Source organism: Pipra filicauda, unplaced genomic scaffold (assembly GCF_003945595.2).
Source record: "Pipra filicauda isolate LSUMZ 115617 unplaced genomic scaffold, ASM394559v2 scaffold521_size369105_pilon, whole genome shotgun sequence".
Lineage (NCBI taxonomy): Eukaryota > Metazoa > Chordata > Aves > Passeriformes > Pipridae > Pipra > Pipra filicauda.
Window position 1 is genome coordinate 56,477 of NW_024104667.1, and position 23,486 is coordinate 79,962.

At 41.1% G+C, this 23,486-nt stretch overlaps 1 protein-coding gene across 12 annotated transcripts in view; it reads left to right on the forward strand.

The window, feature by feature from the left end:
* Positions 1-10,214: 10,214 nt before the first annotated feature.
* PDE1C (phosphodiesterase 1C) overlaps positions 10,215-23,486 on the forward strand; it is a 91,129-nt gene continuing 77,857 nt past the window's right edge. For 8 of the 12 annotated variants that reach the window (XR_005565713.1, XM_039387014.1, XM_039387005.1 and 5 more), the window contains exons 1-5: positions 10,215-10,940; positions 11,796-11,978; positions 14,182-14,248; positions 18,737-18,853; positions 20,754-20,894. Coding sequence is in view for 10 of the 12 variants with exons in the window: in XM_039387014.1 (XP_039242948.1) it covers positions 10,735-10,940; positions 11,796-11,978; positions 14,182-14,248; positions 18,737-18,853; positions 20,754-20,894 (714 nt within the window). In the remaining 2 variants the exon portion in view is untranslated. The remainder of the gene's footprint in view (positions 10,941-11,795; positions 11,979-14,181; positions 14,249-18,736; positions 18,854-20,753; positions 20,895-23,486) is intronic. The other 4 variants (XR_005565714.1, XM_039387010.1, XM_039387011.1 and 1 more) reach the window with 1 other exon arrangement.

The window sequence follows — 23,486 nt, forward strand, 5'->3', positions numbered from 1 at the left end:
CTCCCCAGATTAGCGCTCCCACTGACACTCTCCAAACCGTGTGGTGCTCGATCACTCCCCTCCTCTCCCTCCCCCTCCCCCCTGCAGCAGGCTGGAGAGGAGAATGGGAGGCACAGAAGGTAAAGATCACGGCTTCAGATAAGAACAATTTACTAGAAACAGCAATGAGATAAGAAAATTAACTATATCAGCAACAATACTAATAACAGAAGTGTACAAAAAAGAGAGTGATTCACATGCAAAGTTCTCACCGTGGACCCCGACCCTACTGCAGCCATACTACCCCAATCAGAAGAGACCCCTTCTCCTCGGAAAAGACTCTTCCCCTCTGTCACAGGTTTGAAAAGATATGTTGGAACTTTCTTTTTCTTCCCTAGGGTCCCGTCACACCCCCGCCCCCCCCCGCCATCGGCTTCTTCCGAGATGGGGAGAATCGGGGAGTAGGTGGGGGCGGAGCGGAGCCGCACGTGCGGGGCAGCGCAGGAGCGGGGAGATGGGGAGGTCTCGCAGGGAAGCACGGGGGCCTCAGGGATAGCTGGGGAGTCCTTTGGTCGGGGGCTTTTGGTTTGGTCCGGGACCGAACAGAGCGGGAGCCCGGGTTTTGGTCGCCTCTTTCTCTTTTCCTGAGAAGAAGTTTTTTCCCCACGGGACACCTCTCAGAGAACGACCAAGAGAGAGAGAGACCGACCCATCTCAGAGCGAGGTATTCTGCTTTCAAGACTTCCTGTGGGAAAAAGCGACTCCTTCATTATGGGCTGCGAACACTCGTGGCTGCAAGCAGCTTTTGAACTGTCGGGACAGTCCTGCCTTCCCCCCGTTCCCGGGTTGCCGCGGGTTTCTTCTCCTCCTCCCTCTCCCCCCCCCCCCCCCCCCCCCCCCGCCCCCCCCCCCCCCACCTGGGGATTTGGGATTTTGTTTTGCTTCTTCTGAAAGTTTTTGATTGCACCATTTGTTGTTTTTTCAGATTTTTCTACCCATCCTGTTTACTGCAAAATTAGCCTTGTCCTGGCCAGAACCAGGGCAAGTTTCAATCCCTCTACCATAGGCACGGACTACTTCAACTAGATCAGGTTGCTCAGAGCCCCATCCAGCTTGACCTTTGATACTTCCAAGGGTGGCGCATCCACAGCTTCTCAGGGCACCTTGTTCCAGTGCCTCACCATCCTTACAGTAAAGAATTTCTCCTGTATATCTATCTCAAATTGCCAGTTTTCCAGTTTGAACTCATTACTTCTTGCCCTATCACTGCAGCTTTTGATGAAGAGTCCCACTCTGGCTTCCCATTCAGGTACTGGAAGGTTGCTATGAGGTCTCCATGAAATCTTCGCTTCTCCAGATTGAACAGCCCCACCTTTCTCAGCCTGTCTTCACAGAGGAAGTGCTCTAGTCCCCTTATCACCTTCGTGACCCTCCTTTGGATTTGCTGCAACAGTTCCATGTTGTTCTTATGTTAAGGGCATCAGAACTGTATGATTTTCCAGGTGGTGTTTCAGGAGAGCAGAATAGACGGGGAATCACTTCCCTTGAGCTGCTGTCCATGCTCCTTTTGATGCAGGATGCGGTTGGCTTTCTGGGCTATGAGCACACACTGTCAGCTCATGTTCAGTTTTTCATTGGCCATCACTCCAAGTTGTTCTCTGTAAGGCTGCTCTCAGTCACTTCTCTGCCCAACCTGTAGGTGTGCCTGGGGTTGCTGCCACCCAGGTGTAGGACCTTCCACTTTACTTTGTTGAACTTCATGAGGTTTTCATTGGCCTTCCTCCAAAGTATGTCAAGATCTTTCTGGGATGGCATCCCTTCCCTCCGGTGTGTCAACTGCACACGGCTTGTTGTCATCAGTGAACTTGCTTAGGGCGCAATCCCACTGTCCATGTTGCCAGCAAAGAGGTTGAACAGTATCAGGCTGTTCAACACTGACCACTGAGGGACACCACTTGTCACTGGTTTCCACTTGGACAATGAGACATTGACTGGAAATCTTTGGGTGCAGCCATCCAGCCAAGTCTTTATCCACCAAGTGTTCCATTCATCTAATCCATGTGTCTCCAATTTAGAGACAATGAAATCATGCAGGACAGTGTCAAACGCTTTGCACAAGTCCTGGTAGACAATGTCAGTTGCTTTGTCCCTATCCATCAATGCTGTAGCCCTGTCATAGAAAGCCATCAGATTTGTCAGGCATGATTTGCTTTTAGCGAAGCCATGTTGGTTGTCTTTTTTTTTACAGCATAGTTTCCAGGAGAATCTGCTCCATGATCTTGCCTGGCAGAGGGGTGAGACTGACTGCTGTGTAGTTCCCTGGGTCTTCCACTTTCCCCTTTTCAAAGATAGGGGTTATATTTCCCTTTCTCCAGTCATCGAGAACTTTACCTGACTGCCACGATTTTTCAATAGTGACTTAGCAAATTTGTCTGCCAGTTCCCTCAGGACCTACAGATGAATCTCACCAGATCTCATAGACTTATGCACATTCAAGTTCCTTAGATGGTCTCAAACCTGATCCTCTCCTACAGTGGGTCTTGATTTTCCCAGTCCCTGCATTTGCCTTTCTCAACTAGGGCAGCATGGCTGGAGCACTTGCCATTGAAGACTGAGGCACAGAAGTCATTGACAACCTCAGCCCTCTCAATATCCAGGGTAGCCAGGTCTCCTGTTTCCTTCTGGAGAGGGCCCACATTATCCCTACTCTTTCTTTTGTTAGCAACACACCTGTAGAAGCCCTTCCTGGCCAGACTCAATTCTAGGTGGGCCTTAGCTTTCGTAACCTTGTCTCTAGCTTCTCATACAATTTCCCTGTATCCCTCCCTCCCAGGCAGCCTGTCCTCACTTCTACCTTCTGTAAGCTTCTTTTATTCCTCTGAGTTTGCTCAGCTGCTCCTTATCCATCCACGGACACCTCCTGACATTTTTACCCCGTATCGTCCTTGTTGGGATGCATTGCTCCTGAGCTTGGAGGAGGTGTTCCTTGAATACTAGCCAGTATTCTTGGGCCTCTCTGCTCTCCAGGGCTCTATCCCACTAGACCCTACCAAGAAGGTCCCTGAAGAGGCTAAAGTCTACTTTCTTGAAGTCCAGGGCAGTGAGTTTACTGCATACCGTTTTATTATGTTATACATATATTTTGTATTTATAGATGTTTTATTTCAGGTGCCTATTTTTAAAGATGCAAATTAAAAAGTGTTAGATTTGTATCTGATGTGTTATAACAGGTTTTTTTATAAAAGGCAACAGTGATTTGAAAAGGCTTAGTTCTGGAAGACTTCATTTGCTGGTTTTGGATCTCATTGTCAACAAATTCAGTGATCGTACTGTGATTATTCAGTTTCCCCAAAAAACTAATTCACACATCTCAAAAAGTAGTAGTCCACCAAAAGGAAGGCTTTCTTTGGGAAATACCAATTAGAAGATTCCTGATTGTGAAAACAGAATATGGCAGCCTTTTTTTCTCTCCCACATCTGAAATTTATCCTTGTTCAGCTCTCAAATTTATTCAGTGGAAAGAGTCATCTCACCTCTTCTTAGCTGTCTGAAACCACAATGACCACCTAAGCTCATCTTCTGGCTCATTTCTCGCATTAGTGGAGGAAGGAAGGCACATCAAAGAGGCAGTGCATCCTTTCAGAAGTAAATGACAGTCAACTGGTTTATCATAGCTATCTATCTCCAGTGACTTCCATGAGCATGTGTGCCTAATTTCTATAAAGAGTTAGTGCTAGGTGAAGTGGTTGACCTGAATAAAAAAAACAAACAACACCATGACCAAGACTTTTTACTGCTTATATTTTCTGATTTAGTTCCCAGAGTTCAGACCGTGGGGGAGGTGTTTGCACATGGAAGGAGAGCTCACCATTTAGAGTCTTCAGTAGCAGGAGATGGAGACAAGGGGAATTCAAAGGATGTGGTGCTGAGGAAGTGCCTAGGTTGTTGTTTTATTGAAAATCTTTGAGTAAGCCAAAGTTTGCTAATGTTTTAGGCACAGGACTTTGTTTAATAGGCATGAAAGAATTTTTAACTGTGAAGTGAAAATACAAACTATGTAATGACTTCACTTACAGTTGACAAATGTGGTCAAAATTTTTTTTGACTCAAGGTGAGTTGAAACAAGTTGTTCACCATCCTGCCAAGGCCACTGAACATGTTGTTGCATTTTCATGTCTCTAAATAATCAAAAAATAATTGATTACTTCAAATTTTTAATTTTTAATTTTTTTTATTCAATGGAAGAAGGATATTTCAGGAAACAAGAATAAGGCAAAACAATTACTTGGGAAATTGCATGTAGCTTTTTCCAGTGTAGCAGTACTGTGTATTTGCTCTTTGTAAACACATGTTTTTTCTTCCTCTGAATGTTGTGACTTGCATTTTTTTGTATTCAATAGTAGTGACAGAAGATAACTATCCAGCCTAATGCAAATGCATTGGGTCACAGGCTACCAGTCACTCTATTTTCAGTTGCATTTTGAGGATTACTACTTGAGCTGGCTTTCTAGATTGTGTCTTTTCCTTGGTAGTTCACACATGCCATGTATGCAGAGCCTTAGATTAAGATGTAGCAGATTGTGGAATGAATAATACGTGCTAACTGCTGTGAAAAGAGATGGTGAGCTTCCTGGATTACTTTCTGTGTATACTGTACCCTTCCCACCAATCCCCTGTTTGGGTTTCAAAGGATTTGAAAAACTGTGGAGGCACCTGTTCACCCAGCTGACAGAAACTGCTGCACATGTGCATTATACCGCATAACCTCATGCTGTCTGCTCTGGATACTTTAGGGCAGTGTATTTGCTTTGCTGTGTCTTTACATCACAACAAGTGGACAGGGCATCTGACAGGCCTTATATGTGTTCACTGCTTAGCTGGTCTGCACATGCTATCTAACTCTCGTATGACTCCAGAATATCACATTTATCGAGTTTGTACATTGTAGTGAGATAACACACCTATTTCTGTGTAGGAATTCTTTGATAGAAATATAGTTCATTGCACAGTGAACATTTGTTTCTCAAACCGGCTAAAGAGTTTACTACCAGTAATTATGGTGGTTTTCCAGAGAAGGGTGAGGAATGTACTGTAGGTCAGAAGGCAAGGTTTTGTCTTTCAGTTCAGCAGATATTTGTCTTTCCAGCCTTTAGAAGCAACTCTTGGTCTTTTTGTGTGTGTACAGCAAAGCTGGCTTTTATGCAATTAGGTCTACTTCTGATTATAATGTTGTAAATTTCTAAAGCTTGTGGTTGATTTTATTTATTTATTTTCATTTTTTTTAAAAGCTATTTGAGCTGGCTATCAAAGGAATGTTATCACAAATTAGTCCAACTGTTAAGTCCAGCACTGCAAAGCCCTCACTAAACCACATTCCTACGTAATTTCATTGAACTTGAGAATTATTTCAGCCACCTTAAATAGAATTTTTCAGTTAATATACTTGCCTGGATGCCCTTCAGTCCATTTAGGACTATTTAAAAAAATAGAGATACATGGAATACATTAAAGACAAATGATACCAGGCTCTTATTTAGTACAGGGAGCAGATGCTGTGACTCAATGAATCAGCAACAGTTATAGATAATGGATGGTAAGATGAATGCAGTGTGATGTTTTTTTCACGTGAGAGTGGCACATGGTGTGACAGGGTTTTATTATAGCAACAGTACTGTTTTTCCAAGTGATTGATGCACATAGTATTCTGCATAATCTTCTTTGATGAAAAATGTTGGTGCCATGAAGCACTAACACTGTGCTGTTATTCATCATGAATTTTGAATGACTTGTGGCATAAAGCTGCTGGATAATTATATTAATGAAATAAAAGTCAGGAAGAGCCAAAGGTAATGTTCTTCCTGCAATATTGATTCCTGTGTACAATATTTCTGGTAGCTAGTTAAGGGGTCACATCTGCAGACTCCCCATACACGGGATGAAGGAACGAGGTGGCATATGAAAAAATACTTACTGTTTGGATGCGAAAATGGTTTTATTTATTTTCTCTTCCTCCCCTCCGGTATTGGCAAGGAAAGCTGGGAATGGATAGGAGGGATCAATGATTTAGCTCTAGGAAGGAAGCAAATTCATCTTCCATGTGTGCTACCCGAGGCTGGAATCAGCCTGAAAAGTGAGGAAGCACATTTCCTAGCTCTGCTCATTCAAAGAAAATATTTGGTTTTGTGTTGCTGTTAACACCTGGTGGTGCAGTTACACAGCAGAGGGGTATGGGAGCACCAAACCATGCTTCTTTCATGGGGCTGAAGTTACGCCATGGATTTTCTGGGCTGGATCTCAGGACTGGAGGGAAATATGTTGAATGCTTTCCACCTGGTTTACAGAGATGAGAAGTTGTGCTCAGTGTATCTGTACATCACTGATCTTCCCATCTCCATTCTCACATCAGGACTGAAATATTGAACAGTACTTTTGTTTTTCAATTGCTGACAAGTGGATGAGAGATCCACCTCCTGGAGATGGAGGCTCTGCCTGTTGCTCAAGATTCTTTGTAAAGCTAAATATGTAGCTGTGTGTCAGCAGCACCACTCTTAGCAGGAGTGGCATTTATGTGACCTAGCCAGAGAAACGATCGATATTTTTTATGATTTTTTTTTCTCCATAGGCTCACTCTTTATGTTAGGAAAAATTGGGGGGGAAGGAAACCCAGCTTGAAAGAGCTGTTGGTGCAGTGCGCACAGGCAGACTGACTGCTCTTCAGCTCTTCCATGAAATACAGCCCCATGGAGACTTGATTTCCTTTGAAAGCACTGATGCCACAGGGGCATTGTAATGGCAAGGAAATACAGATACTCACTTCATTTTAAGAACTTCATGCGTATGTCTACTGTGGGAGGTTAGGCTCCTACTACTTCAAACTAGGCTTGAAAATCATTCTATAGATTCTTTAGATCCCTCTACTCAAACACTCTGGCACCATATTAAAAACAGCATCCAGCAATCCTCTGAAGCATTTTTAGGGTTCTCCTTCAAGATGAACAAGGACTAGTTTGATGAAAACAATCAAGAGATCCAGGAATTGTTGAGGAAGAAGAGAACCGCTCACCAAGTGCACCTTGCATTGCCATCCTGTCATGTAAGAAAAGCAGCCTTTTGTCTTGCATGCAGCAAGCTCCAACAGAAACTCCGTGACATCCAGAACAAGTGGTGGATCATCTAGCTGAGAAAACTCAATTATGCGCAGATACAGGTGATCACAGAGGATTCTACGAGGCCTTGAAAACAGCATACGGGCCTACATACCAGGTACAAAGCCCTCTACTCAGCGCTGATGGTCAAACGCTTCTGACAGATAAAACCTCCATTCTGACTCGATGGTCTGAACACTTTCAGACTCTTTTCAGTACTAGCCGTGTAGTTCAAGACTCAGCTATTCAGTGCATCTCACAACAACCAGTGAAGAATGAATTGGATACTGCCCCCTCTTTGGGAGAAACCCTTAAGGCCATACAGCAGGTGAAAATTGGCAAGGCAGCTGGGGTTGATGGAATTCCACCTGAAATCTGGAAACATGGGGCCATGCACTCCATGCTAAATTTCACGAGTTTATGGTGCGCTGTTGGGAACTAGGTGAACTACCATCAGACCTTTGTGATGCAGTCATCATCACTTTGTATAAGAAGAAAGGAGTTAAATCAGACTGTTCAAATTACTGTGGTATTACTCTGCTCTCCATTGCTGGCAAAATCCTGGCAAGAATACTTTTGAACAGATTAATACCCGCTATAGGAGAAGGAATTCTGCCTGAAAGCCAATGTGGTTTCAGGGCCAACAGGAGCACCATAGACATGGTATTTGTTCTCAGACAACTGCAAGAGAAGTGTAGGGAACAGAATAAAGGTCTCTATGTAACCTTTGTTGATCTCACCAAGGCTTTCGATACTGTGAGCAGAAAAGGTCTATGGGAGATTTTGGAATGTTTAGGTTGTCCCCCCAAGTTCCTTAAAATGATCATCTCACTCCATGAGGATCAGCGCGGCCAGGTCAGATATGGTGATGCACTTTCTGAGCCCTTCCTAATATCCAGTGGTGTGAAACAAGGCTGTGTTCTTGCACCAACTCTATTCACAGTCTTTTTCAACATGATACTCCAAAGGGCCACAGCAGACCTCAAGGATCAGGACGGTATCTACATTCGATACCGTACTGATGGAAGCCTATTCAACCTAAGGCGACTGAAGGCCCACACCAAGACCTTAAATCATCTTGTCCGGGAACTGCTTTATGCTGATGACGCCGCCCTTGTTGCCCACACAGAAGCAGCTCTGCAGCGTTTAACATCCTGCTTTGCCGACACTGCTGAGCTCTTTGGGCTGGAAGTCAGTCTAAAGAAGACAGAAGTTCTCTATCAACCAACACCTCAGGAAGTCTTCCATCATCCCCATATCACCATTGGCCAATCAGAGCTCAAATCAGTCCAGCAGTTTAATTACCTAGGCAGCCTCATCTTCTCGGATGGTAAGATTGATGGAGAGATAGACAACAGGTTAGCAAAGGCATATAGAGCTTTCGGAAAACTCCATAAAAGAGTATGGTGTGATAAATACTTGAAGAAAAGTACCAAGATCAGTGTTTACAAAGCCACTGTGCTGTCTACTCTTTTATATGGTTCCGAATCATGGGTCATCTATCGCCACCACCTGCGTCTCCTAGAACGTTTCCATCAACGCTATCTCCGCACAATCCTTAACATCCACTGGTCAGATTATGTGACCAATACATCTGTTCTAGAACAAGCAGCAATCACAAATATTGAGGCCATGTTGCTGAGAACACAGCTGTGTTGGACAGGACACGTCTCAAGGATGAAGGACCACCGCCTCCCTAAGATCCTGCTTTATGGTGAACTTGCTACTGGCTGCCACAAGAGAGGAGCCCCGAAGAGAAGATACAAGGACTCCCTGAAACAACATCTCAGCCTCGGCCATATTGATCACCATAACTGGTCTACTCTGGCCTCCAGTCGGGAGGCCTGGAGACACACCATCTATAACGCTGCTGATGCTTTTGAGAACGCACGCAGGATCACCCTCGAGGAGAAAAGACAACGCAGAGAGAATTATGTCTTGCGGAATATACCACCTAAGGAGTCTTTCTGTTGTGCCTTTTGCAATTGGACATGTCTATCTTGCATAATGTGGATAGAGCCTTTCCAAAATCTTCGTTCGCGAAGCCTAGCCATGACAGTTAATAAAGTGAAAGCAGACACCTATATTGGGCTCTAGTTCTGAATTGCTTTGTGGAAAAGGCTGTTTTACTCCACAGAATACAGAAAAAGATGAGGAAGAGTAGTCTCCTAATTAGAGGACAAATTATAGGTGACATGACTGCTCCTCTACATTTTTGCATCTTGAACAGGACAAATTAACAATTGATGATTTCTGCTACACTGTTAAATATATATTTGAATGTTTATTTAGCTTCTGTTTAACAAGGAAGAGGACATTCACAAAAATGTTTTAAATTCTCAAGTCTTTATCCCATTCTTCTTTTAATGGAATGATAGTTTTCTTCTAATTATAAGCATGCAAACTGGATTGTTTGAAAATATTTAGATTTTGCTCCTTGCCTTTAGATTTTATTCTTCTCTTTCTTCCTTTCTTTTTCTAATTTAATAGAGTGAAAAAGGAAAAGAGAAAAGAAAATTACACAAATATATTAATTGTCTTTGACAGATGAGACAATTTTTGCACAAATTTTTGTTTTCAAAAAGTCTGTTCCCCCTTACAACAATAATAATAATCTGATAAAACTTCCATGAGTTCTGTTTAGTATAGACAGGATAGTCTAAGGGTGGCCTCTTGATCTAATGAAAATCATAGCATTTTCTAACCTTGTATAGTATTTCTATGGTAATGTTCCTGAATATACTCTAATACAATTTTGCATATGTATACATCAATCATTATGAATGGCTATTGTTTATTAACAGATACTATTCAAAAACTTACTTCTGTTTTATGGCTGGATTGAAATTGTCCTCTCAGCTCCTGTGTTAATTCCACTTGAATTCTATTTTAAATTATCCAACTGGTCAAGGTAGGTGATTGTCCTGCTCTAATCTGCACTGGTGAGACCTCACCTTGGGTACTGCGTGCAGTTTTGGGCACCACAGTATAAAAAAGACATTAAACTATTAGTGAGCATCCAAAGGAGGGCTACAAGGATGGTGAAGGGTCTGGAGGTGAAGCCTTATGACAAGTGGCTGAGGTCACTTGGTTTGTTCAGCCTTGAGGAGACTGAGAGAAGACCTCATTGTGGTATTCAAAGTCCTCATGAGGGAAAGCAGAGAGGCAAGTAATCTCTTCACACATGTGACCAGTGACACGACTTGAGGAAATGGCATGAAGCTGAGCTGGGAAAGGTTTAGTACCAGGAAAGGGTTTTTCACCCGGAGGGTGGTAGAGCATTGAAACAGGCTCCCCAGGGAAGTGGTCACAGCATCAAGCGTGCCAGTGTTCAAGAAGCATTTGGACAATGCTCTCAGTCACATGGAGTGATTCTTGGGGTGGCCTGCATAGGGGCAAGAGTTGGACTTAATGATACTGATGGGTCTCTTCCAACTAAGCATATTCTATGATTCTATGACTGTGATAACTCGCAGACTTATTTGAGCCTAAATGCATTGTACTATTTGCTTGGCATCATTGTAACTGATCTTTGAAAAGTGATTTTTGTTGATTTCTTGCATGTGGCTTCAAGAAACTTGTAGACTTCCAAAATTTTCACTTGTCAAGCATGTACGCTAGGTTTCATGCTGGGAACTGGTACTCACTGTCAAACCTATTTCTCTTTATAGTCATCAGATTTTTGTTTTGCTTTTTTTTTAGATTGCGGTCTTTGGTAAAGCAATTAGAGAGAGGGGAAGCTTCGGTTGTAGACTTAAAGAAGAATTTGGAATATGCTGCTACTGTTCTTGAGTCAGTATACATTGACGAAACTAGGTGAGTTAACTCCAGACATCAGCACTCTTATATCTAGTACCAATGACACAAAATTGTAACTTAAATGTCAATTGGGAAATTTGAGCCAAGATTTGTTACTGGCAGAACATATGTTTTTAATCATTACAATATTGTATTCTGTGTAGAGCAGATCTTCAGTCCTTGGTTTAAAAGCTTTTTTAAATTTTGTGGGGCAGGAAAGGAGATAAAAAGAAATCATAAATGTAATATACATTCTCATGGAGAAATGTTTTCATAATAATTGTGTCCCACTTTTTCTGAAAGTTTCTAAATTCCTACTAATTTATTCTTTTTGAATAATGTTAAATCTTTTTGCTTGTATCATATCTTTGAAATTAAAAAAAAATTTACTCCAGGTCATGATAGAGGTAGACTGGTAAGACATTGCAGAGGAGTTCCTCTTTCTGTTATATGCCATTTATCCAGTGGCAAATGCACTTGTGGAGTTGCCACAGATGATCGGAATGGGAAAGGAGAGGACTGTGTGTTACTAACTCAGAAGTTAGAAATGACCATAAATTACCTCTGAAGGGCAGAAAGTTTGGAAATATTGATGAGCTGAAGATGTGAAGTCAGTGAATGATTATGTAGCTGTGCTTCAGAAGGCTGATACTTGTTTGTCAGCCTAGTAGTGAGTTTTACAAAATGAAATTTAAGTATACAAGAGAATAAAGAAACTGTTGAAGACTTATATAATTGTGTTTGATTAGGGATGATAAACCAAAGGCTTTTAACAGCTGCTTTAATTAGAATATATGTGAAGGGTTTTTTTCTTAATGATGTTGTAGTGGTCTCTAAGGGAGTCTGTTTACCGATTGTTCCTCACCCTTCTAGGCGTTTACTGGACACAGAAGATGAACTCGGTGATATTCAGTCTGACTCTGTGCCCTCAGAGGTCCGTGACTGGTTGGCTTCTACCTTCACGCGGCAAATGGGGATGATGCTCAAAAGGACAGAGGAAAAACCACGGTTCAGGAGTATTGTCCATGCAGTGCAAGCTGGGATATTTGTAGAAAGGTGAAGTAGAATGTAATTACTTTGTTCTAGTAAGTGCCCAGGTACCACAGATTTTGCACAATTACAGGAGGTGGAGGACAGTACCTTAGGGCAGAAGACCTCAGAGAACTAGTAGGTTACTCTATTGAATGAAGAACACTTTAATATTCTTCTAATGATGTTCCTACACAGATTTGGATAACACCTCAAAATCTGGGATTAAGTAACAGATTGCAATCTGAAACAGTTCTGTTTCATCTATTCTTAGTATAGTACAGATGTAATAGCACAGTTGGTGTAATTTTGACAGAGAATATGCATTTCTGCATAGTCCTTGGTCAGGAGAGACAGCATTCAATATTCAGTCAGGCCAGACCAAACTCCCCCTTGGCTCTGTTTACTTCTGTGGTCCAGTATTTCTCATGAAGAACTGCTAAGAAACAAAACAAAATCCTTTATCATAGTATTACTGGAAAGAACTATAGATCAAGATTGATGTGAAAATTTTAGAGTTCAGGGCTATTTCAAAAAAGCCATTGAGTCCTCTTAGCCTTCCCCGTTGCGATTTACATCAGAATCTGTTGCCAGAACTGATTATGTTTTCTGAACCCTTTAAAACATTTAATCATTTCAATTTGGACTCACTTCCAATCTTACCTTTTCTTATCAAGTAACAACTCTTTGCTGACTCTCTTCATTCAAGCTAGAAGGAGGGCTGGCACATGTGAAACTGTCAACAGTCTTTAGATGGCCTGAAAAACGGCAGCTCCCAGATCCCTGGGAGAATTTTGTAACAGCAAAATTCAAGTCAGGAATGGAAGAGCAGAGCACTCACTGTTCATCAGAATTGCAGTGACAGCCTAACAGCCCTCTGTGCAGGAGGTTGGGTGTATCAGAGAGCAGACCACAAGCCACACAGATACACAGAAGCCTCCTTCGGCATGATTATAGCCAGTATTTTTATCTGTGCACCAGTTACTGTACATGTGTTAAGAGTGGCAGCAAATTGTGATAAGCATAAACCTGTCATTTTTCCTTGGAACAGGTTTCTCCTAGGTTTGATAGGCTATTTGTGAATTAACCCTCACTCTTAGTGGGGGACTTGCTTAACAAGGAAGTAAATTAACTGCTGCAGAGTAGGGTGTAGTAGGCTGTTTTGCAGCTGATCTGAATCACCGTGGCCCAAAGGAGATATAATGTGGCACCAAAGGAGGGTTGTGGCTCTCCTGAGCTAAGGGAAAGGGATTCTGCCTGAATTGTCACTTAAGGCTGTGGAGCTTCTGACTGGAGGGAGGAAGGGATAAGAAATTTTGTAATTTGAGGAATGGGTGAATATAATTCTTCAAAGGGGGATGACTTTTTTCAGGTCTGAGTACAGAATATGACAGAAAAATGGAAGTGAAGGAAGACTTTGCACAGCATCATTTCAGATGGGAGAGCCTTCCATCATCTCCTTTTACTCCAATGATGCCTAAGGGCAAAAAAGGATGACCTGTGAAAAGGCTTTTTAGCTATGACAATGCTTCTGCATTCACTAAGCCTGTTAAACACAGTGTGCCCTGAAAACAAGTTTAAAGTCTAGTACATACTTTATAATCTTTTTAAAATATGCTTTATAATCAAGTTTAAAATCTGCTACATACATGCTTTTAGTATGGTTACAGATGTTGATTTTTGCCTTGTTCTTTCTCTCTTACTCCCTGAAACACACACATGGGGTGAACACCCAAAAGGTTTTATACTAATCTTGACAAGATACAGACAAAAGTAACAGCTGTACCAAACTGGAGTTGATTCATTGCATACAAATGATTTCTGAGGAACATTCAGAATTAGCTTGCATGTGGGCCAGCAAGGACTAAGGGAACTGAAAGATCAGTACAGACACGTGCAATGGAAAATTGGGAACATCTTGTTATTTGAGTGTAGCCTTTCCCCCGATGAAGACCTTGTATTGGCAAATTCTTTGTCATGGCCTGCTGGGTAGCCAAGCTATGAGATAATGGGGAGCATATAGGCTCAAATTAGGCTATACAATAAGAATAGTATAGAGGATATTGTGCAAGTTAGGAACAAGATGGAAAGAAAAAAAACCAAATTGCAGTTAGGGTTTCCTGGGCTAAATAAGGTCTCCTGTAGTGGTCTGTTGTTTTATGATTTTTGTTGATTGCTTTATTTTGTTTAATTCTATTTATGTGTTGCCTTATCTATTTTGTCTTGGTAGAATGTACAGACGGACTTCAAATATGGTTGGCTTGAGCTACCCACCAGCTGTAATTGGAGTGCTAAAGGTAATCCCAATAAAAAGGTATTGAAAGGGGGTCTATACAAAGCATAAGATAATACTGTGATATTGAACTTGATAAGGAAGTCTTAGTACTTGGCCTTTCCTTCTCTCTGACATTAGTTTAGTTCACAGACATTAATCATTTAAGAGACCTAAGGGAATATCCTTTCAATAAAGGAAAGAACAGAGTTCAAGGCTGTGGCCATTTTCAGGTTGTGAAGGTTACAGCTCTGTTCTAGAGTACAGTGATTAAATCAAGGACTTGGGAATTAATCACAACATCCCACAGAGAAGAAAGAAAATACAGATGGGGAGAGGTGGAGAAGGAAAAGGATCAATTGCTGTAAGAGAAGGGAATTTCTCATGCTTCAGGTCTTCAAGGTGACAATCAGTTTATGAATATTGACCCTTTTATGAGTTTTGAGGTTTCAGAGGAAAAATGTTTAGTCATAATTAGTCTTAAAAAACCCCAAAGGTTCAATCCATGGGACAATTGCAAAATTCTTGACTTAGACAGGAATTATCAAGACTAACAAACAGATGTTAGCAACCAGCTGCCTATATAGCTTTGCAGATTACATGTTGCATGTGGTTCAACCATGCCATGCAATGGTGAAAAAAGGTGATAAAGTGGGGCAATACGCAGTGTAAAGCTCATGAAGACATCTTGTTGCATTGCTCCACACTGGAAAGACTTACACTTAGGGTACCAAATCCTTTTCATTACCCTCACTCGTGCAAGTGGAATCTAAATTCTTTGTTCTTTTGCAACTACACTCCAACCAGCTTATCAGGGAATATATCTATAATGGCACCTCTTCTCTCAAGTTCCTTCAACAAGACAGTTGAAGATCCATCAGCTACTCTCAGTTGACTTAAACCTTACAGAATCCCTCTCTTTTTTCTATGTTTTCAAATGATTAAGTCATACAGAGAATTGATCATGCTAGAGTAAGTTAAAATAAATCAATAACAACAAACTAATTTTGCTCAGGGTGAAATAACACCCACTTGGCCACTGTGGACTCTAGAATGTATATTTTTCCAAAACTGTTGTGAGGACATATTTTTGCCTGGCTGGCTTTGGTTTTGGTAGTGGATGTGGTTGAAAAGGGAGTTACTTATTTTGAAGAAGGCAGAAGAGGGTCCCCATGGAAGAGGGGTCCCCAAGCCTGCCAGAGTTCAAGAACTATTTGGACAATGCTGTCAGGCACATGGAGTGACTCTTGGGGATGTCCTGTGCATGCTAAGAGTAAGACTCAATGATCCTCATGGCTGCCTTCCATCTCAGTATATTCTGTGATTCTGTGAATTTTTCTGTCTTAAAAATTTCATCTTAAATTTCTCAGTCCCATCTCCTCCATTGAAAATGTTGTATTTTATTCCTTGCTTTGGTCCAGTAAGGTCTAGTAAAAAAACCTTACAACTACCTGAGTGCTTATTGTGCTCTGTAAAATGACCTGATGATTTAAGCATGCAAAAGGGTGTAGGAGTGTACCACACGCATCTCTTCAGCTGTTCTGGATTGCCATAATCGACATTCCCCTCAGAGTCATGTTAATAAGTACAAGGATTGAGATGGCATGAAGTCAAAACAAGCTTATTTTTGAACTGCATGCTCTCATTTTTGCTGCTATGGCCAACAGGACATCTGCACTGAGTAATACAAACCTGTGGAATCACAGCTTTGTGGCAAACTGGGGTTAGTTTTAGTAAAACAATGAAATACTGCTTGTTGACTTATAAAACAAGTCTTCAAGGTTAAGAAGAGACAGAAAGTCAAGAAACTGACTTTAAAAACAATTAGTGTTTGTCTTCATCTCTAGGTTCCCCGAAGCAGTGGATCAGTGGCCAAGTAATCAGGACACAGGACAGAGTAGTATTATGTCTTGGATCTATTTTCTGTTACACTACAGTTGTCATATGTGACATAAGAGCATCTTATGCACTTCCACTGAGGCTACAGGGCCAGTAATCTGGCATGTATAGAACAGAAAGTTTCTCTTGCTTCTCCTGCTCTCCTTAGGGAGAAGAAAAAGTTTTCTCCTCTGTCACAAGTCATATGTGAAATTATCTCTGCTTTTAGATCTCTCCCCAGTATAGGGGTCACTTCTGTGTTAAAATTTTTTTAAGGTCATAAAATCCACTAAGTTTCAAAGTGTAACTGGTGTTGCTGCAAGCCTATAGGCCATCTATGACACTTTCATGCTTCTGATAAGAAGATTCCCTCCCCCCCCCAGTGATTCGGAGTAAAATGCTTCTGTCATTATTGTCCATAGCAAAACTTCTCTTGAGTGACAAGACCAAGGATTTCTCCCTCAGTAAAATCTAAACAGCTCTCCTGTGAAACTTGTCATCTATATGATTAACCATTCTTTCATGCAGAAGAACAGTTCGGATGTGCTAGTCTACAGTTTCACAATTTGGTAAATTTTATCTGAGGCAAGACTACAACATTATCTGCAGGGAAAATACAATAAAGGAACAAACTCCTTTTATTTCTACAAGATAAGATTGCCTTACAGTGAATTAACTTTCAGCACAGCTGACACATTATTTTTGATGTCTTATGACCCAGAAGCAAATTACTATATATATGCAAGTTTTAAATTAATTTGCTTCAATGACCAAAATAAGTGATTAAAAAATACAAATGCCAAAAAAAAAAAAAAGGAAAACACTTTAAATTGTCCAAGTGTTTGCCCTGGGCATTATTTTTCTCTCTCATTTCTATTTCTCGTTTTCTAAGTTTGTTCAAGGGCTTCTTGGTGGAACTTTATAATCTCTTGGTTGTTTTTACTCTCCAATGCCTAATGAAAGTGTTGAAAAACTGTAATTTATGATTGCATTTCTGTGACTTGGGCCACAAATCATCTCTGGAGAAGCTTGACACTGCATTCAATCTTTCAGCTCCTCACAGCTTCTAATATCAACTGCTCGGCAAGCAAGTAATTTACTGGGATAGGTGAAAGAAGAGCTGAATATTGAGCATCCTTGATGTTCACTCGCTAATTAGCCTCTCTGTGGATTGTAGTGCCACAACAGGTATACTGAGCTCTATCTGTAATCAGCACTATGTGAGTAGGAAGGATCACCTCATGCTGGAAAGAGGCGGTAACAAAATATGTTGGTCTCATTCAGAACAGAGGAAGTCCAGTAGCTATATTGATGTATAGTGGGCCAACCACAAAGTGATTAAAATGTCTTTTGCATTGGACTTGAAGGCTGGTCTTGTGCCAGATGCAGCTACGTGGTTGATCTGTATATCATTCTACTAGCTGTAACTCCCATCTGCATCTCTTTGTTGTTGGGATGAGAGAAAGTTTCTTAAAGTTTCAGAAACATCCAATTCTGAGATCAAGGAGCTTCATCTTGCTAGATAATGAGTGCTGTCAGCTTCCATGGCCTTCCCTAAAAGTTGATAATTGAACTTGACCTTCTGCAAGAAGGCTTATACCTTATACTTTAGCTTTATGAGCTGGGAAGTGAACTTTCCCCCCTCAATCTCTTGATATTAATGCTGATCACGCTGCAGCATTAATATGTCATTTACAGCTGATTGGAACTTTCCCGACGGTAATTAGGTATTTACTCTTCTATTATAAAGCTTGGGTTTTTATATAATTGTTAGCACATAATGTAATATTACCAGGATTTTCTTCTGCACTGTAGTTTTTTTGAAAACTCCACTGGACTCAATTACCTTTTTAAAAAAATAAGGAAAATTAGGATCATGTTCTTTGGGCAAGTTAAGATGCAATAATCACAAATCAGGATTAATATTCAAATCAGAAGAAATTAAGTTGCTCTTTGGGTCTAGCAAGATAGTCTTTAGTTATCATCTTCGATGATTGAACAGTAAGTGATAGAAATATGAGCTCAGGTGCCCGTATTTTTGTTTTACTGCAAAAAACCATATAACCTTATTCTGTTTTAAACATTAGTGAGGCATTGGAATGCTTTGCTCACAATACAGAGTTATAAGAACTCAAGAGGGACAGCAAAATCCAGAGGCTTCAGTATCATTAAAAAAAATCTTCATTATTCCTCTTTTCTTCAAAATTATTTTCTTTTTTATAGATATAGCATGTGGGTAGAGGACAGAGAGAGGTAAAATCAGCCCCAATAGGCCATCTCAATGTTTCAGGTACTAAAGCACACCAGAATTTTTATCTATTAGAATTCATCCTTTGGTGATTAAATTCTAGTGTAGAGAATTGCCATGTTTAGAATAAGCAAACAGCATACATGTTCTTAATGGAAACTTCCTAAATGCAAGTCATACAATACTGATGAGTATACTGATAATGTGAGTATCCTGATGATTCTGCATTGGTTAAATGGAATTGAAGAATTTATTAAAAAAGAAAATATATGCTGACATCACTTCTCTAATTCTCAATTTGTAGATTGTGAGAGAAAGTGAGAGAAATTGAACTATGATGATAAAAGGGATGACCATATTAATTGCCTTTTCTACCCACTCTTGCAGAATGTTGACAAGTGGTCCTTTGATGTATTTGCACTAAACGATGCCAGTGGGGATCATGCACTGAAATTCATTTTCTATGAACTTCTCACGCGCTATGATCTGATCAGCCGTTTCAAGGTCAGTAGTTAGAAGATGGTTATTTTCTTCCATCCTAGATTTTGTTCAACTTCCCTCTCATCCTGCTTTATTCCATTCAAAAGGCAATTTTAGTGCTCTTTGAAGATTTTTTGAACACTGCACTTTGCTCAATAAGCAAGACCAGATGTGATTTAAGTAGTACTTTCAATTGCAATGGGAAACCGTGGAGTAGATGGGGTTCCAAACAGGTTTCCTTGTGACATCCGTGGGAAATACTGCATATGATCCTCTCAGAATGATGGTGTCATTTTCCTGAGCTTCATAGGACCCTCAAGTATGCAGGCACAAAAAGAGAACAAGAGATCATGAATGCAAATTCAAATTCATTACGATTAGTTAGGCCAGCAAGTGATTCTGCTCCCTCCTCCACTCTCATGAGACCCCACCTGGAGTACTGCATCCAGGTCTGGAGTTCTCAGCACAGGAAAGACATGGACCTATTGGAGCCACTCCAGAGGAGGGCCACAAAAATGATCAGAGGGCTGGAGCACCTTTCCTATGAAGAAAGGCTGTGAGAGTTGGGGTTGTTCATCTGAAGAAGAGAAGGTTCTGATGAATGTTCATTCCAGCCTTCTAGTACTTGAAAGGGACCTATAAGAAAGATGGGGAATAACTTTTTATCAGGGCCTGTTGCAAAAGGACAAGGGATAATGATTCTAAACTAAAAGAGGGTAGATTTAGACTAGATATAAGGAAGATTTTTTTTATGGTGAAAGTAGTGAAACACTGGAACAGGTTGCCCAGAGAGATGGTAGATGCCCCATCCCTAGAAGCATTCAAGGTCGGATTGGACTCTGAGAAACCTGATCTAATTGGAGATGTCCCTCTGCTCATTGCAGGAGTAGGTGGACTAGATGATCTTTAAAAGTCCCTTTCAACCCTAACTCTTCTATAGTTTTGTAATTGTTACAGAGGTTTGCAGATACAAATGTTATGTATCTTTTCCTCCAACTTTGAACAGGCTTAAATTTGGATGGCAGAAACATTGCCATCTAGATCTTGACCATTCCCCTCACACAGATACTCTGCTGTCCCTTCTTCTTTTGACATTTTCATTTCCAATTCCCATGGGTCCCCACTCACTTTGACTGGAAAGAGTTTACAGGTCTTTGGGTCCTGTACTTCTTCAGAAACTGCCCATGTCTGATGAGACATCTTTGAAGAAGGTGTCTGATCAGAGCTGCATCCTCTACTTATATGTACACAAGAGGACAACAGCAGTGCTCCTCTATGGAAACAGTGAAACTGGAGAACCCATGTTGCCCATGTTGCCGATTGCATACATTACAGCCGACAGCACCTGCATAGTCTCCTCTCTAGAAATCCCCTCAATTGCATTTTTTTGAGTGTCTGCAGTTACTCTTGGAGTCAGAAAAACATGGCAATCCCATAGGATGGACAGGCTGGATTTTGCTCTGAAAACCTAGAGGTCTGATAAATGACTTGCTATATGATGTGTTTCATTAGAAAATCTTGAATGTGAATAGTAAAGCAGAGTATTCCAGTGGGTTGTGAAGGCAACAGACAGTTGCTTGTAGCCTATTTAGAAATATTTCTCCAGGGACAATCAATAAAGTGGTCATTGCTACTTTTCATAATCCATGTGTCTTCCAGACAGCATTTCATAGTATACTTATTTCTGTGTGTTTATGTGTGGGAATGATTTACCTGTAATGTAATTATGGATGGAAAAACCAGGTTGAAGTAGTAACCTGAATTCACTCTCTCTCGAGTGCCTGTTTCAGATGTTTTAGTGTTTTGTTTATTTGTCAAGTAAAAACTGCTCTTTGGAAACCTCTTATCAAAATACTCCTCTCTGAATGCTAGTCATTAAAGCTGTTTTGGTTTTTTTTCTTTAATTCTGTGATGCTTTACTTAGATTCCCATTTCTGCCCTGGTGTCCTTTGTGGAAGCTCTGGAGGTTGGCTACAGCAAACACAAAAATCCTTATCACAACCTCATGCACGCTGCAGATGTGACACAGACAGTCCATTACCTCCTTTTCAAGACAGGTGTAGTGGTAAGTAAAGGACTTGGCATCCTCAATATATAGTTAGATTACAACAGTTTTTGCTTAATAATGAGATTGTGATTATCTGTTGCAGTTCGAGGGGTTTCTGGGGGGTCACTGCCGGCCGCTCTGTGAAGGTTTTCAGGGCTGGAATCACCCCCCCGCTACCCGTCCCTCGTGGCAGGGACTGGCGGTGGAGGTACTTAAGCCAGGAGACAGAGACCACGCAGGGAATCCAGCAGCGAAGAAGAGCTTTATTCAAATTTCCCGCAGCTTATAAGGGCTGCTGGGCGAAGGAGGGGATTGGCCATTTGGCTAGCCAATGCAAGGAGACAATATAATAACTATGGCAACACAGAAACCAGTGGTAGACAAGTGAGTTAACAATTTCCAAACCCCGGCAATTATCCACAGTAGAACCCATTTGCACTGTAGACAAACTTCATTTGACATGGCTGGGCTAATAAAAGTAGAGACTTTGGATTATTTAGAAATTGAAGGTAGGTGAAGTTGTCGATAACTCTTCTAACACTGATCTAAAGAGGATGAATGAAAGACCTAAGCCTGGTTTTTCACTCTCCCACAGATCTCCTGTGTGAATCTGCCAACACAAATTTATTGGAATTCATTTCACCTAATATGAAGGATTGTATTATCTAAGCTGTCTTCTTAACTTAAGCAATGGAGGCAGTACATCCAAAGGATAATTCATTCCACTTATTTGAGCATTAAGAGCTGTAATCTGGAAATGCTGATCCCCATCTACTTCTTTACAGCAAAACCATCTGAACTGGCTTACATAGAAGCCTACAAACAGCTGATATCTGACAACAGTGTCAGGAATGGATAGAGGGCTTAAAAAAATATGTAGTGTACAATATGTTCCCACAGTGGTTTTCAAGCCAAACAACAGAAATACATTTGAAGATGGACTAGAGAAATTGAAGGCAGATAGATTCCAGAGTGATAATCAACCATTGCAGTTTGGATTTAGCTGGAGGCCCATAAAGTTTCTGTCCCACACAGTGTGCACTTCTTCTTTCTCCTGGTTACTGCTGCAGCCAGAAAGAGGAATGAAATTACTTCCAGTCTGATCCTGTGGGGCAGATCTGTTCCTCATATTATTTACTTCACTTTTTCCAAGTATCCAATTTTCCCTTGCCCTTGCATTCTCAGAAGCGTAAAGGCAAAGGTGGCAGTGAAAAGGAAGTTTGGTGTTCAGTTTTACAGTTCTCTCTTGTTACAACATGGCATTCAGTGGTGCTGTATTTGTGGCTGGTACTTGAATACATGTAATTCTGTTCTGTTGTGCTTCCTTTCACTGTGGTCCTTCCACTAACTCATGTGCAGTTCCAGAGGCAAGGAGCCTTTGTAGTTCAGAGCAGACAGGTGAACCCAGGTCAGCAGATGTTAAAGCTCTTACTGAAGCTCAGGGCTTCTTGAACACTCCCCAGCTGTTAGAAAGTCTAACTGGGAACTGTTGAAAATAAGGATGAGGGAAAATCATGGTTCCGTGTGACTCAGCCTAACCAAATTCCAACACTCTCATGCCATGACTACCTTAGATGGGCTATACAAAATTACCGTAAAAATTCTCTGTCACCATCACTTGTGGAGATGTTTATGTCTCCCACTGTATGTTGATGATGCCTTTATCTGTAGAGTTCTATAAGACACCTGAAGAAATCTGCCACCAGTTTGTACTGTGTGATAGAGTATAGGACAGAGAGGTGCAAACTAACAGGGCATAGTGCAGCTCTTGCTGTGTCTTTTAGGCCAGTTTCAACAACTGTTTAGTTTGCTCACGCTTGGGAGCAACCTTTTGTGCATATGATCTGCCTTTCTGCAGTTTCTTGATTGCCACGCAGCTGTTGCCTTGCAATTCTGAAGCCAGACCTGGATGCTCTTCCCTGAGGAGTCGCATGCTCCAGTGCCTCCTGTAAATGTCCTGAGTCTCCTGTGTTGCATGTAGACTGCACCTGTGAATTGCAGTCACACTTAAATTAGAGCAGTAAACACTGCTGTTTATCAGAGGCAGATTTGGAAAGGAGTCAGGCCCTATCTGTCTCAAGAGCTGATTCAGACTGCCCGATTCTGATGGAAGTTGTGTCAGTTGCTCCTGATTGTGCCTGAAATAAAAAGGATTTAGGTCAGATTTTGCAGCTAATACAACTGCCTACTCAAAACCTCCCATGAGATCCTAAACTGGTCACTGTTGTTTTTAGGACCGTTAGTTAATGAAAATGCGCTGCAGAGTGTAGTCAGTAAGAACAGGTGCAATATGTACATTGAATTAAAAGGCAGCTCATACGTGAATGTCAGTCAAAACACTTTCAGATTGACAGTGGGTAGTTACAGAACTATTTGGCAATCACTGTGGTAAAAATTTTCCCTAAATGCAATACATTTAAGCATTTCATACAAATATTTACTGTATTTACAGTATCTAAAACCTTTGCCTCTGGTGTGCTTGATGTTAACAACACTCCCTATGTGTTACTCCTTGTGTGTCTAGACAACTAGACAGTAAAATGATTGATTGACCAAGAGAAAAATTATTGAACCTAGCTGTTATTTATAAATCTAAGGGAAAAGTGACTT